This window comes from Lutra lutra, chromosome 6, assembly GCF_902655055.1.
Source record: "Lutra lutra chromosome 6, mLutLut1.2, whole genome shotgun sequence".
NCBI lineage: Eukaryota > Metazoa > Chordata > Mammalia > Carnivora > Mustelidae > Lutra > Lutra lutra.
The window spans coordinates 97,823,245-97,839,348 of NC_062283.1; the positions used below are offsets into that span (position 1 = coordinate 97,823,245).

General features: G+C 40.8%; 1 protein-coding gene across 2 annotated transcripts in view; it reads left to right on the top strand.

The window, feature by feature from the left end:
- Nucleotides 1–13,682, top strand: part of SAMD5 (sterile alpha motif domain containing 5) — a 54,013-nt gene extending 40,331 nt beyond the window's left edge. The window contains exon 2 of one of the 2 annotated variants that reach the window (XM_047732177.1): nucleotides 7,154–7,266. In XM_047732177.1, the coding sequence (XP_047588133.1) occupies nucleotides 7,154–7,255 (102 nt within the window). In that variant the 3' untranslated portion in view covers nucleotides 7,256–7,266. Of the gene's footprint in view, nucleotides 1–7,153; nucleotides 7,267–11,999 lie in introns of those variants that run through there. The other variant, XM_047732178.1, reaches the window with a different exon arrangement.
- The last annotated feature ends 2,422 nt before the right edge of the window (nucleotides 13,683–16,104 follow it).

Sequence of the window (16,104 nt, forward strand, 5' to 3'; positions counted from 1 at the left end):
AGTTAACCTGGGGTTTCATTTCAGGTTCAGACTCTGGTCCTGCACTATTTCCCAGCCCTCCCCAACCCACTACCACAGAGGATGTCCCTTCTTTTCTGGAAGAAAGGGATAGGTGGCTCCTGAGGAATAGCTGAAGGGCAGGCTGGTTTGGTTTGAGGTAGGATACCCTATGTGTTGTCCATTCCCCATCCCTAACCCTCAGCATCACACACGCACACACACACACACCCACACACACACACACAGCCACCTGGGCTTTCTGGACACAGTGATCTTAGGACTACCTTGTACTGTAACTGTGAGGTCCTTTGATCTGGGCTTTGCTCCCAAACCTTCTGGAACCGTCACTTCAAACAGCAAGTATGTTGTGGTAAAAGACCTCCAGCGTATGATGGAACTCAGTCGTGTTGCCGTGTTTTGCTGCATCAGGGAACCCACGGATATGTGTCTTCAGAGTTCATCTGGACAAGGCCAGAGTCTTAAGGATTATTCCGATGATGTTCTAAGTCCTGGTCCTTTAAAGTGATCAGTGGAGGGTCACAGAGGCTCTGCCTGATGGCATCAGTGCGTGTGGCCTTTGTGAGACATTTGAAAGCGCCCCTCCTTTCCCTTGCCCAAACCAGAGGGGAGGTGGAACAGTAGCAGACAGCACAGATGCCCCGGACAGTCCTTCGTGCTGGAGGCACTGAACATGCAAATATGCTTTGCGAGGAATTGCTAAAGAGGATGGTGGCTGTTGCCTTGCTTCCCTGCCCATTCCAATTTGGCAGGTGAGGCCAAGGCCGAGTGGAGCACGCTTCAGTGTTCGGGAAGCCGGGATGGGGTGCCAGGAGACCACAGTAATTTCGATGCAGCAGGCTGGCTGTGTTCACGATTGCCCGAGTCACTTCAAAAGCTCTTGTGGTGAAAGCTGGCGGGCACAGTCCCTTAGAGATGCCTCCCCCACCCCCCCAACCCCCCACCACCGCACCGCCTTGGACCAGCTATCTTGGCAATCTCTCTCACCAGACAGGAGAGGAAAGTCAACTTGCTTTCATGGCAGGAAGGCTCCAGTCTTTCCAGTTTCATGGGGCCAAGGCTGATGCAGAGCCAGGAGGGTAAATACAGCTCAATTATTAGGAAGGAGCTTTTATTTCAAAGGGTGGGATTCTGTTCTGGACTGCTGAGCTGGTCAGAGATTTGCCGGTGCTGATTTTGTGACATCTACCTTGCCTCTTGCATCTGTAGGTGGTATGGAGCATTGGTTCCCAAAGTGTGCCCCACAGGCCCCAGGGGTTCTCCGAGATCCTTTTAGGGGTCTGAGAGGTCATAATTATCTCATAGCAACACTGTGACCATCTTTGTCCTTTTTCACCTTGTACCAGGAGCACAAAAGCAAGAGTGAATAAAAATGCTGGCTCATTAGTGCCAATCAAGGCAGGGACACCAAACCGTGTTATTAGGGTTTATTGTGTTCCTTGCCTATACATGCCCAGAAAATCCCTTTTCCTTAAAATATCTTTGATGAAGCCATAGAAATTAGCAAGTTTATTAAATCACAATCTCTGAGTACATTTTTTGAAAAAATATTCTGTGTAACAAAAGGAGAATTGTTTGATGGCAGGGTGCCCCAAAATAGCCGCATGTTGGCATATTGATTACTTTGAATTAAAGTTCCATGAGAAACAGCTGATGCAAGAAGGATGCTCTCTGAGTGTCCTTTGTCTCTCTGAAAACAGAAAATAAATCTCCATGTGAATGGTCCCCTCTGTGTGCCAGGAGGAAAGGAGCCATCCTTATCACCAGAGATTGGGAGTTCAAGGCCAAGAGGGTCTATAAACAAACCTTGTTACTTATTTCCTAAGTTTCTGCCCTAAGCCTGAACTTCTTTGCCTTGTCAGTTCTTTACACATTTATTGTTTCTTTGTCTAAAAGGTATAAAAGCTGCCTACTTTTGTCACTTTTTTGGGTCTCATCTCTTTGGGGCCTTCATACAAAATTAAGTTAAATTAGTTTTTCTCTTGTTAGTCTCATCTTTTATTACAGGGGTTTTCTTAGCCAAGAACCTAGAGGGTAGGAGGAAATTTATTTTCTTTCTCATCCATACCCGTAAAGGCTTCTTCTGCAAATGGAAGTCTGTGTGAACCTTGTCTCTTTGCAAACCACGTCTGCTGTTGTTGGAGTTGCTAGCCTAACCTGCTGCTTTATTCATTGGACATCATTTTCAGTTGAAAGAGTAACTAAGAAACAAACCATGGTTATTTAGACTTTGGTAAATAGCAGATATATTCACACAGTGAGTGAAGAGTATTTGTTGTTAATGGTAAAATTTGAATATTCAAGTAAGAGTTCCATTTTGGAAAACCCGTTTATGTCGCTGTGAGATTGACAGTTTTCCAATTCTTGAAAGCTTTTTTTTTTTTTTTTAAAGATTTTATTTATTTATTTGACAGACAGAGATCACAAGTAGGCAGACAGGCAGGCAGAGAGAGAGGAAGGGAAGCAGGCTCCCTGCCTAGCAGAGAGCCTGATGCGGGGCTCGATCCCAGGACCTCTGGGATCATGACGGAGCTGAAGGCAGAGGCTTTAACCCACTGAGCCACCCAGGCGCCACCACTTGAAAGCTTTTTTGATGAAATGGGCAATCACATTAACAAATTTGCTTTTTTGATATCAAATAATGCTCTGTGTTAAGGTTTAGAAGATCAGCATAATCCAGGAACCCGCCATTTTCCAAATGACCAGTACATGATGTGGGAAAATCATATATGGGAAGAGGTCCATTAACAATAAATAGACCAGGGATATTAACATAGTAGACAGAGTATGAAAAATTCGTTGATGTGGTTTCAGGTTTCACAATGCAACCGACTTTTAAGAAGTTGCTTGACAACTATCTCTTGTCAAGTTTTGGCATGTTATCAAAAATAATACCTACAATTATCTATCTAAAACTATGAAAATAATCTTCCTTTTTCTGATGACACATCTGTGTGAGGCTAGACTTTGTTCAGATACTTCACCTATAAAAACATTGCCACAGATCAAATGTGGAAGATATGAGAATCCAGTAGTTTGTTCCACCAGCTATTAAAGAAATACACCAGAATGCAAAATAATGCCACGCTTCTTATTAATTTGGAAGGAGGGGAATGTATTTTTTGTAAAAATCTTACTTAGGTTAACATGTAATGCATTTTCTATTTTTATTTTTAAATGAATTAAATACTTTAAACATGTCTCAGTTGTTATCTCAAATACAATAAACATCAATAGTTATAACCCACAGAAACAAAAGCTCTTTGGAATCCTCAGTGGTTTTTAAAAATGCAAATGGATCCCAGAACCAAATGTTTTGAGAACTGCTAATATAGAGTATTGTAGGGTTTTCCAGCTAGAGAGATCCTGTCAGACGAGTCAAAAAAATATCTTCTAGGTTAGGAAGAGTGATTGTTTCATTATATATCTTTCAATGTATTAATGAAAATTATTTACATATTTTCCTCTTTAAAATGAAAACCTTGGGGCGCCTGGGTGGCTCAGTGGGTTAAGCCGCTGCCTTTGGCTCAGGTCATGATCTCAGGGTCCTGGGATCGAGTCCCGCATCGGGCTCTCTGCTCAGCAGGGAGCCTGCTTCCCTCTCTCTCTCTCTCTCTGCCTGCCTCTCTGTCTATTTGTGATCTCTCTCTGTCAAATAAATAAATAAAATCTTTAAAAAAAAAAAAATAAAATGAAAACCTCGTAGTGACCAAATATGCTTACCTTGCACATTAAACTCTCATTCGTCAATAACTTATATCAAAACAGAAAAATATGGGCAATTATATTCAATTTGAACTTATTAGAAATACAAATATCCACATACATAGTGTGTTATTAGTAGAGAAATGGTGGCAAATAGCCACTGAAACCTTCTCTTGTCCTGTAATTTAAAACAAATCATAAATATTCAAATAAATAATAAATAAACCTTGGACATTAAGCAAAAAAAAGAAAAGCAAGCATCTCAGATTCTGATTATTTTCTATTTTTGATGCTGTAGCAAGTCATGGTTAAATCTGTCTGATTTTTTATATACACAGAGTCCATGTATAAACATAGTGTATAGTTTTTAATGTATTTTTTATAAGTCCTGTTTTTCTTACATAATTAATTTAAATACTTTGCATCATTTATTTAATATGAAGAGGCCAAGTTTTCCTCATATATTATGAATGACATTAAATATAATATCTAAGTAAGCATTCTGCACAGATTTTAATGTTCTGAATAAAAATACCTTTTGCCTAAAGTCACATTTGCATGTAATGCCAAAAACAATGAAGTGATTAAAAATATTCCTGAGAGCATTTGAGAAATTATATATTTCTGTGAAAGGGTTCTCTATTAGTTTCTGAGGGCTCTGTGACAAAGTGCCACAAATGGAGTGTCTAAAATCAACAGAAGTTTATTCTCACCTTGTTCTGGAGTCCAGAAGTCTGCCATCAAGGTCTTGCTGGAGCCATGCTCCCCACAGAGCCTCGAGGAGAGAATCCTTCCTGGCCCCTTCCAGCTTTGGGTGGCTCAAGGCTTTTCGTGACTTGGTTTATGGCTACGTGTATCTGTGTTCTCTGCCTCTGTCTTCACAGGAGCGTCTCCTCTGTGATGTCTCTCTGCTTACTGTCCTCATAAGGACACAGTGACCGGATGTAGGGCCCACCCTAAATCCAGGATGATTTTATCTTGAGAGCCTGAACATCCTATAGAAGCCCTATTTCTCAGTTCACATTCTGAGTGATGTGAACTTTGGGGAACACTATTCATTTATTACACATTCCCAATCAAAAGTGCTGGGGAGTTCAGACATACTTTGATAAGGGTAGGCTTTGCTGCTGGACAGACCCTGTCTGTCACCAATGAGCCCTTTGACCCAATCAGGTTATCTACACTGTGGAGCCTCAGATCCCTCATCTGTAAAGCTGGGTCCGTGTCAGGCATCACACGGGCTTATGGTGAGAAGTAATGGAGATCACGCATAGATACACGGTATTCTCAGCCCGGTGCCTGGCACAGAGGAAGGTCACTAAATAAAGAGAAGTATTTGCTCACTATTGTTAGGCCAGGAAGGTAATAATAATAATCATAGTATTTACTATAAACTTACTGTTAAGGGCAACTGTATTGGTGATACTTATAATAAGGTTAGCGACTTAGTGCTAATGGTGTCTTCAAAGACCATCAGTACCTAATCACGGATGATTTTACTGTGACACTGTAGATGAGAAAGAGAGATGGAGAGATGAAAACCCTTAAGTGAGCAGCCCGTGAGTTTGGTTAGAAACAGACATTACTGTAGAACAAACATGTTCTCCAAAATCGCTATGTTGAAATCAAATACCCAGTATGATGGTATTTGGATGTGGGGCCTGTGGGAGGTGGTTGGGTGATGAGGGCAAAGCACCAAGATGGGATGGGTGCCTTTATAAAAGGTCCCCCAGAAAGCTCCCTCACCCCTTCTGCCATGTGAGGCCATGGCGAGAAGATGGTGTCTCTGAACCAAGAAGAGGGCCTTCACTAGACACTGAATCTGTGGGTGCCTTGACCTTGGACTTCCTAGCCTCCAGAAATGTGAGACATTTCTTCTGTTTATGAACCACCCAGTCTCTGGTGTTCTGTTCTATCGGTCCACATGGACTGAGACAGTCATCAACAGGACTTTCATCAAGAGATGCACCAAAGGGGCACCTGGGTGGCTCAGTCGGTTAAGCCTCTGCCTTCAGCTCAGGTCATGATCGCAGGGTCCTGGGTTCCAGCCCCACATCGGGCTCTGCTCAGCGGGGAGTCTGCTTCCCCCTCTCTCACTGCTTGCAGCTCTCCCTGTTTGTGCTCTCCCCCTGCCCCCATCAGATGAATAAATAAATCTAAAACAAAACAAAACAAAACAAAAGAAAAAAACCCACCATATGTGTTAGGAAGACCTGCATTAGAGGACAGAACGTTGACACGCAGCGCATTCTAGCATTTATTCTTATTTCTGTTCTGGATTTGTATCAGTCATTTCTAGGCCTGTGTCCTGATCACTATTTGGGGTAGTATTTGGAGACTTTGAAGCATAAACAGAACTCTAAAAGCCCATTTTACTCTAATTCCATGTATAGTCAAATGCAGTGCAGCTGTCATAGTGACCTCGTGTCACAGTCCCCCTGGTGGCTGTCTCAGACTTCTTCCCTCTCCTTAAAGCCCTACCCTGCCCCTCTCATCCTTCGCTGTGCAGATAGCCTCGGCTTGGTGCTTCCTGAGAACTAGCAGTTCCTTGCTCCTTCCCTTTCTGTCCTTCCCATCAGAATGTCCTGGCATCTTTGCCCATCTGATCTTTCCCTCTATTTCTGATGAGGAATGAACCCTCTCCCTTCTAAGAATAATCCCTCCCCTGGGTAGCTACTCTTATCCCAAGTAATAATTTTGATCCCATAATTGCCCTTTTGTTTTCTGGCATTTGGTCTCTCTCCGTGGAATCCTTGCACTCAGTCTGGAAATATACCTTAGCTCCCTCTTTGTTCTTAAAAACACTGTCCCCTCCAGCTACCATTTCTCCTTCTTTAACTGTACTCAGCTTCTTCAAAGTGCGGTGACCTAGCCTCAGCTGCGTGTTGTGACAGCTGTTAATTATTATAAAATTATTGAAAGAACAATACGGAACTCCCAATAGTTAAATCTTGGTAATTTCTTCCTGGTAGAGATAAAATGTTGCTCTACCTCTAGGCAGTGAGGATGTCTAGGGCCTATGAGCCTGGTCTCCTGGAGCTTGCTACTCCTCAGACCACAACCCTGTGTGGTGTTCTCAGTGTGGGGGAATTTCGCATATTCAGAATATTCAATGATGAGTCTCACAGAATGATTTTTAGAAATCGGGAATTTACATAGCTATTCTGTTGGGTAAATTATAAAATCAGTTAATGCCCTGAGGCTAGTATAAACAAAGACACTTTGGTGTTTTAACCTCTGAATTTGTTCCTGAGAGTTTGCTGAATAATAAGCGGGTAGGAAAATTTCCAGCCTCCCTGGTATAGTTTCCATTTGCTGAAAACCTGCAGATAAGTCCTGAGTGAAGTTTAGAACCCATGTGGGTTGAGAGGAGGGAGTGAGAAGCGTGCTTGTGCCGTTTATTTTAGCCTACTGAATTTTTTTTTTTCAGGAACTGGGTAGTAAATCGGTACTTCGCAAGGACACACCACAGATGAAGACAGATAGGAGAACTGCACAGAAGAGTTTATATAGCATTGGGGGTTTGTGTTAAAAGTAAAAAAACAAACAAAACAAAAAAAAAAAATAAAAAAAAAACAGAGAAAAAAAAAACCAATATACGTAGATCATTCTGGATTAGGTCAAACATTTTTTAGTCTTGGACAGAAAGTCCCTGGGAAATTTGCCCTGTATGATTCCTCTAGCAGAAAAAGGACATGGAAGCCAGCTAATTTTTTAACATAAGAGGGCATCCTCCAGCTTAGTGGGGTCTGGGAGGTGGCTTAGGCCTTCCCTAGGGGACCCTCAGAAGCCTTTTGAGGAACTGAAAGGTGACCATTACTGGTAGAGTGGATATATATCGAAAAGTTTTTCTCTGTTGTATAGGCAAAGGAAAATATGCTCCCAGCTGACTTGCTAGTATTTTCCATAGAAACTTAGTTTACTGAGAAATTATACATAAAAATTATACTGTGGATGATTCAATCAATCAGCAGTAGTATATATATTCCCACTGGAGAGACAAAGAAGTATGCAATGAGTTTCTGCGCTTGGAGAAGTTTAGAGTTAAAATGAAGCTGGATTTAAGCCCCCCTCTTCTAAGCCAATTCTAACCATCCTGGGTTCCATAACGAGAGGCAATGTGTTGTGGCTGCATGTTGGTAAACTTAGCTTGAGAAAGTCATGGCATAAAAAAACCTTTCTGTCTTGTCACCGGACCACCCACAGATTCAACTTTGTCCCCTTTGTGTCATCCAGAAGGAGAGAAGGTAGTATTTGTACCATGAATCTTAATTTTTCCTTATGAGATGGTTGTCCCCCGCCTTTGTAAGGAATTATATGGGATATTAATGTACACTCACTAGTTGGGGGTGTTTATCCCAGCAACCAAATGCAGAGAATTTCTGTCTCTTGATTCTATGTCTACAATGGAGCTCTATCCTTTAGAATAATAACACAACAGAGAAATAATTTTTATACGGGATAGCCTTCATATAACTCTGATTGTCTTTAGTTAGTGGTGAAAAATCCCAAGCTAAAAAGAGTAACAGACTTGAAATCAGTTAAAATTCAGAATAATCACCTGAGGGAAAAAAATGTAATCTCATAAATCTTCATTTTTAACCACAGGACAATAGTCTCTTTATTCATTCAATAAATTTTGCTGCCCCTCTCTGTTTCTCAGATTGGAACTCTAACATAGATTAGAATTGGCAAATATCTGTGAAATGAAAGGATTCCCCCACTTCCCCACCCCTTGCCCATAATAGAACGAATATAACTGAGAAAGTCACAGTTCAGTTCAAGAATTAGGTTTGTGTAGCCCTAATATAAGAACTCTGCTTGACACTGCTTTTATTTTATTTTGTTTCTTTTCAGCCTTTCAAAATTCATTGTTTATGCACAGTACCCAGTGTCTTGTTCAAAGACAGGGGGAGAATGAGGCCACTGAGCTAAGAAACTTTTTTTTTTTTTTAAACAATATTTCCCTAGAAATAGGGAGCTATAATTTGGAACATTACGAAAAACCCAAAAAAACAACAAACAAACAAAAAAAAGCAAACTACTGGCCTTCATTATTCACAAGAGCAAGACTCCAGGAGCACTGATAGAACCAAAAATATAACCTGCTATTTATTGTTCCCGAGGTTGGCTTTCATGATTTCGAGAAAGGACCAGAGTTGAGATAATGCCATTCATGATTTTTTTTTTTTTGTCAACCTAGTACTGTATCCAAAGAAGCCTTTTGATAGATACATATAAGCAGATTTTTAGAGAGCTTCTCTCTTGGTGGGCGTATCCCCGATAATTTAGAGGAGGAAAGGAAGTATGAAAAAAAGCATGGTGAGGTGAGAGCAGCTCTGTGGAATGAGGCCAGCCTGGCGGTGCCTGTCTGCCCCTAAGACTTAAACTTACAGCTGTTCTCTCCCGAAAGCCAGCCAGAACTTTAAAAACCTGTTCATTGCTATTCCACACGAAGAGTGGGATCTATCAGGCGACGTTTCCTTGTGATCATGTGGCCACGTGCACTGGGCTCATTACTGCTCTCCGAGACTGTTCTTGCATTGTGAAAACTCTCCTTGACCCAGCTGTGGAGAGCCTGTTTGTCTGCCTCCCACCTTCTTCCCCAAAGTACGAAAAATAGCCAAATGCAAGGCTGGGCTTGTTTAATGAACGTGATTTGTTTTTGTTGAACCAAAGGCACAGGAGGTTTCGCAGGCCATCAGCTTGATGCTAGATTTGTGAATGATTCTGCGGTCCACATCTTTAGAGGGGTTTAATATGGAGGTGTCTGTGCTTGCTGGTGATAACCTGTCCAAAGGCATTTTCTTCACTTTCAGAGATTCCTAGAATAAAAATGACCTTTTAAAGGTAGATGAGACCATCTTTCTGACGTCCAGAGCTCTATCTAGCATGGGCAGGCACCTGAGAATCTTCCATTTTAATAAGATTGTCCTTCCGATTTGGCCTCTTACTTCCCTCTGTGACTCTTCCTTGATCCTGGCTGTGGTCCTCCTGCCATCTCAGAAACCCCTAATACTGTGACCTGAGGCGCTTTCTGCTTTCTCTCTCTCTCTCTTTTTTTTTTTTTTTTCAGTGCCTTCTCTTGCACTGTATTGACTAATACAGTTTTTGGTGGAATACCTTTTCATTCATTCACCTGTTTCAGCATTAGAAACTGGACTGACTTGAGGTGCCTGGGTGGCTCAGTTGGTGAAGTGTCTGACTCTTGATTTTGGCTCAGGTCATGACCTCAGGGTCATGGGATGGAGCCCTGCATCAGGCTCTGCGCTCAGCATAGAGTCTGCTTGGGATTCTCTCTCTCTCTCTCTCTCTCCCACTCTGCCCCTCCGCGTGCTCCTATACCCTTTCTGTTTCTCTCAAATAAATAAATCTTAAAAAAAAAAGGAGTCTTGCCTTCTTTATACTAGGGTGACTTCCCTCCTCTACAAACTTCCCCTTGTTCCCCACCGAAAAGTTAGTTTGTCAAAACAGATTGAACATTACTTTTCCACAGTTTGTAACTGAAGGTGATTTTAATAGAGGCACTGCTTTAGATATGAGTTTATTTGAGTGATTATTTGAATTTAGTAATTAGTGGTATGAATTTATTACTTAATAATATAGAAAAAAAAGACTCATAAAGATCTTGATTCCCTGGAGAATAGATAGTAACACTTTATCCTGAGCATGGATATTAACACTTTTTCTCCATTTAGATGTAGTTGTTGGATGATACTACCCAAACTAATTAATAATGACATATTAGTTAACATATTGCCATCAGCAGGTGGCTATTTGAACAGGGGTGAAAATGGCATGTGCTAAAACAAATTGTTGTACCCTAGAGAAATGTGCAGAATTATTTTTTAAAAAGATTGTCTTTTAATGGTGTCTACAATGTGTTTTTTTTTTTTTTTTTTTTTTTTTTTTCACTTAACACAGCTTTAAGAGATGAAACTGGGGGTAAGACTGGAGAGATAGCGACTAGAAACACAAAACAAAAGACAACAAAATTGATTCAACCTTTACCAAAAGCTTTTCGAATTGGAAAACAAAGTGAAACAAGTCAACAGTGGAGTCCAAGTGACACAGTCCGCCTGTCAGATCAGAAATCACACAGAAGACTCAGGGCCCCTCCTTCTACCATAGCTCTCTCTTGCTTTCTTCCTCCCCTCTGTCTATTCTCAATCTGTCAGGGGATTTGGGGCAAACGGCAACATATGGGCAAGAAACTGTAATCTGTGGTTGGCTTTCAGTTTCCGAGGCATCACCGTGACAGCGAAGGGGTTAAAACTGTCAACACCTATCAGAGCTCGGCGATAATTAGTGTAATAGGAGGCCCAGAACATTGGCACAGATGACCACACCACACAGATGAATTCTACCAGGGTCCTGCTTTGTGGGAAGTCATTCTTCCTTTCTTCCAGCTCGTGTGCAACTATGCTTTTTAAATGCCTATGTGAAGAAAGTTGCTGTTTATGCATACAGATGATTCTAGTTAAAGATGATTGTGACTCTTTTTTATTTCAGAAAGTGCTCTTTGAATTAGTGCTTACAGATAGATCTGTACCCTCTGAGCACAAGATATGTGGCCCGTAAAATGTCTCCAAGTGTGTCGATGCTTGCTCTGTTAACCAAGGATGCTCGGATGTCATAGGGAGGGGTGTGATTTAAGGAGAAAAACTGTTGCAAGATATACTTTTCATTAATATTCTTTTTTTACTTTCTTGTTCTTACAAGAACTGTAAAAGGAAAAACAGAACCTTTTTAAATAAGACAGGTTGGAAAAGAATAAAATACATTTTTCATTTAGTAACTTCAAGGAGAAAATGGATAGATAAAAAACAGAGACTTAAAGCTATTTTTTTCAGGGATGCCTGGGTGGCTCAGTTGGTTAAGCATCTGCCTTCAGCTAAGAGCATGATCCCAGGGTCCTGGGATCGAGTCCTGCATCGGCCTCCTTCCTCAGCGGGAGCTTGCTTCTCCTTCTGCCACTCCTCCTACTTGTGCTCGTGCTCTCTGTCTCTGTCTCTCTCTCTCTGACAAATAGAGTCTTTAAAAATGCTGTTTTTTCAGAAGTCCATGTGGTAACCAGAAAGGGACAATTGTGACTTAAAAATAGGAGCAGCAGTTGGTAGAGCATGTGACTCTTGATCTTGGGGTCATGAGTTCAAGCCCCACACTGGGGGGTCAAGTTTACTTAAAAAAAAAATAGGAGCAGGAACCCATGATGGACTAGGGGAAGAATGGGTAAAGGAGAAACCTCAATAACCCCGATATGTTCAAATCCACAGGTCCCAATGGCTGGCATCCTAGAGTACTTAATGAATTGGCCGAAGTCATCACAGAACCGCTAGATATCATTTTTGAGAACTCGTGGAGGACTCATGAGGTGCCTGAAGACTGGAAATGGGCATATTTAGAAACTTCTTTCAAAAAGGGAAATGGATGATGACCCTGGAAATACTCAACAGCTTAACTTTTTGCTTGGAAAAATTCTGGAATAATCAACTTAGTACACTGGGTAACTAACTTATAATAGCTAGAAACAAGGCAGTAAAAACATCATACATGAAGAGGTACTGAGTTTGGTTTTTGAGATCAGGTCTTGTCCTGTTTTGGGGATCCTCCCCTCCATTCTCTGAATTCTTGATGGCTAAGATGTTTGGGTGATAACTAATTTTAAGTGTAATTCAAGACAAAAAGCAGGTTTCTGGCATTGGCTCATCATTACGTCATTTCCATATGAGCCTTTAACTTGAGAATTAGGGCCTTTACTTTTATATTTTAGCATACATCTTTTTTTTTTTCACTCCATATATGACTGTTTTCATGGGTTGAGATATTTTATATGATTCTCTATAGAATAGTTTGGTGACAGAACTCTTATTTTAAGGTGCTTTTCATAGTTATTTTGTGTATAGGTAGGATCATAGAGCTGATGAATTGAGGAATATCAGCAAGGGGAAAGGGTTTGTTCTGACTTCTAGCGTTTAATTTAACCTGAAGTGTAGTGTTAGGACCAGGAATGGCATCTTGCTCTCACAGACAACTGAGCAAGATCAGCTGTGTAACTTGATCTCTAGTTTTCCTCACTCCTTGGGGACTGTCATGGCCATTGCTGTTCTCCATCCCCCCTCCCCCCACCCCAATCAGGTTTCTGATGTCAGGCCCATGGGGGCAGGGAGGTCAGCAGTGGCAGCCATTAGGAGCCCTGCATAACCACAGCCCAAAAGGAGAGTAGAATAGAGTGGGGGAAGGACATCAAGACACATCTGGAGTCTTTCTAATTCTTACTGTGCCTGCCTTTGGCTGTGGGTAGTTTTACTTCCTGCTTAGAAAATGCAGCCATATTGATGGGACCAAAAAAGTAATTGAAAGGAAATTATCAAAGAAGGTCCAGGTATACCACAGGCTGGGGTGGGGGGCGGAGCACGGCTAGGCAGCTTCAGAGAGCCCATGAGCCATTAGTCCTGTTACAGAATCTTTCCTGCGCTACTCGGAAGTACACACGATCTGCTAAAGTTTATCTCAGTATTGTGAAGCTCAAGACTAGGAAACTCCCAAAGGAGAAGCATCTTATGTTCATTTTCTTCCTGGTGTGTGCTAGTCTCTAGGTGAGCAGTTTAGGTCTCCAAGGTCTTTAAAAATGTAAGGTTTACATAGTTTATCTACTTCTAGAGATTAATTTTGATACTGTAGAATCAGTCTCATTCTTAAATGCAAACGCAAGGAAATGAAGCTTGCGAACATGTATAAATGGTCCTTTAAACTGTATGTAGCTTGCAGATAAGTGAGGATTAGACTCCAATCAACCTTTCATATATATTTTTTTTAATTTTTAAATTTTTTTCAAGTGAACCAGAGTCTTTCAGATTTCCAGGCTGGATTTTTCTTTTTCTTTCTTTCTTCTTTTTCTTTTTTTTTTTTTTTTAAAGATTTTATTTATTTATTTGACAGTGATCACAAGTAGGCAGAGAGGCAGGCAGAGAGAGAGGAAGGGAAGCAGGCTCCCTGCTGAGCAGAGAGCCCGATGCAGGGCTCGATCCCAGGACCCTGGGATCATGACCTGAGCCAAAGGCAGAGGCTTTAACCCACTGAGCCACCCAGGAGCCCCTGGGCTGGATTTTTCTTAAGGAGTGGGGAGTCTGGATAGATTACAGATAAAATTTATTGCGATAGTAAATGGCTTCCTGTTCAAGACCCCATTTCCAGGTGCAGCATCTTGGCAGATTTATTTCACAGATGTGCATTTACATGCATTTGTTGAACTGTTGCTAGAAAGAACCCAATATCTGAAAAATCTATTATTTTCACCATTGGCATTATAATGCAATCTACTGTAACCAAGAAAAGGGACTCTGGTCATTTCAAGTTTTATTTTCTATTTGTGTAATATCTAAGTGCAGTTAACTTGCTGAATTTTGGATTTCTTGGTGTCTGCTATTGGAATTTGAAAATAATGACATTTTAACTAAATTAAGAGTCACAATCTAGAATGCTGAGTCAGCCAATGGACTTGAAAGACCTCTTACCTAAAGCCAGACAGAGAAAGCTTTAAGCAGAGAAGTATTAAAGGAACCCCTCAGTTCCTTTTGCATCAAATCAAGGTCAGGCAAGAGTTAGAAGATTAGAGAAAGGAAGTAGTCTTACCACGAATTGTATCTGAAGACAATTACTGTTAGGATGAGCAATTTTTTTTATAGCATTTTAAATTTTATCTAACATTCATGATATCCTTAATAGGGAAAGGTAAACAAAGTTTCTGAGGGACAAATATGTTATCAGAATTAGAGGAGCATCTTGATTTGTATTTCCTAGAACATCAAGAGACATTAAGTAGAGACTTTTACTTCATGACACTGAGGAATTTGGAGGAGTATAGTAAAATTTTTGTTCAGTTCATCTTTTAACAAAATTTTGGGGGTGAGGAAAGAAAGATTTTATTTACATAATATATCTCTTGGTTCAGGAAATGCAAGGCCTCCTTCCCACCAAAGGAATTGAAGCAAATTAGAATAGCTGTACTCAAGTGGTTTCTTTGTCCCGAGAAACTTACAGCATCTTGGTGGTGTAAAATCAACAAAAATAGTAAGCCTTGAGTTTTGACTTTGGAGATCCTCGGATCTTAGTTCAGATTTTGGAATCATGTCGATTGCCTCTTCAGGTGGTGAATCTGTTTGGAAGATAAACTACAGTGTAGCATGGGGAGTGGTCTTGAATAGTTGTTGAGCCCGTCAAAAGCTTTTTATCCTTGTCCATAAAACAGGGAAAATAAATACCTCCTATAGTTCTACATCAAGCTACATCAAACAGCCGCAGAGTTCTTGGCCTGGTGCTTGACACTTAGTAGGTGCTGAGCACCTTCCTCCCTTCCCTTCTTTACCGTGACCTTCCTTCTTTCCTCCTATATGAAAGAGATTACCTTGAAACTGACGTCAAAACTCAAGCATAAATCGATGTGTGCTTATTGCTGCCTTCAACCCACTAAATAAAGCCCCATTGCGTTCTTTTAGAAAGGAGAGAAAGGTTACAGTGGCCACTCACAGCAGGAGTTCACTGAATGTTTATTGATTGAATGAAAGGAATGTGATTTTTAAAAACAATGAGCAAATGTGTAAGGCCAGCATTTTTCAAGGCTGGGGAAGTAATCACATAGACAAGGTATTTCTTCAACTTTCTTCTTTTTGACAGCTTTGGGTTTATAAATTCGGTGTACTGATAGTGAGGAGCATATGTGTATTTTCATCCGATTTTATGACTGTGATTTACAAATTCGGAGTGCAAGTCGGCATTCCCCCGTAGGTTCTTCTGGGAAAAATCCAGCCAAGATACCAAGCAGATGCTGCACAGTCTTCTATGTGAAGAGAAACAAAGATGTACAGGGGCTAGGAAGCACCTTCCAGAAAACTGAGATGAGCGTATCTGGATTGTTCTCTGTGAAGAGTCTGAGCACCATAAACAGGTTCCTTGCATGGGCATTGATGAATAACAAAAAGAGAAGTTAAAGAAAATGACCTTTTTAGGCAAAATATTAGATTTATGTAACTTTTTACATGTAATATTAAATTAGGTATCAAAGCATCATGTTCAGGCAGATAGGAGATTTCTGAATCTCAAAAGTAAATAAAGGATGAAAAGTAAAATAATATGTCCAGCGACATATACAAGACATGAGCCAGAGTCTAACCTGAAATTGTCAGTTCTCTATTCAGACCAAGGGCCAAGTACGGGGCAGGCTTAGAATTCAGTCAGCTCACAACTTGTGCTTTGAGTAAAGCTGTTAATAGATGCTGTATTAAACATAGTAAGTTGTGTAGAGCAGAGCAAATCAGCAAGGTTTACTGGTTTAGAATTTTCTCATTTTACTCTTAGCAATCTCAGTGGTCATTGGTTAGA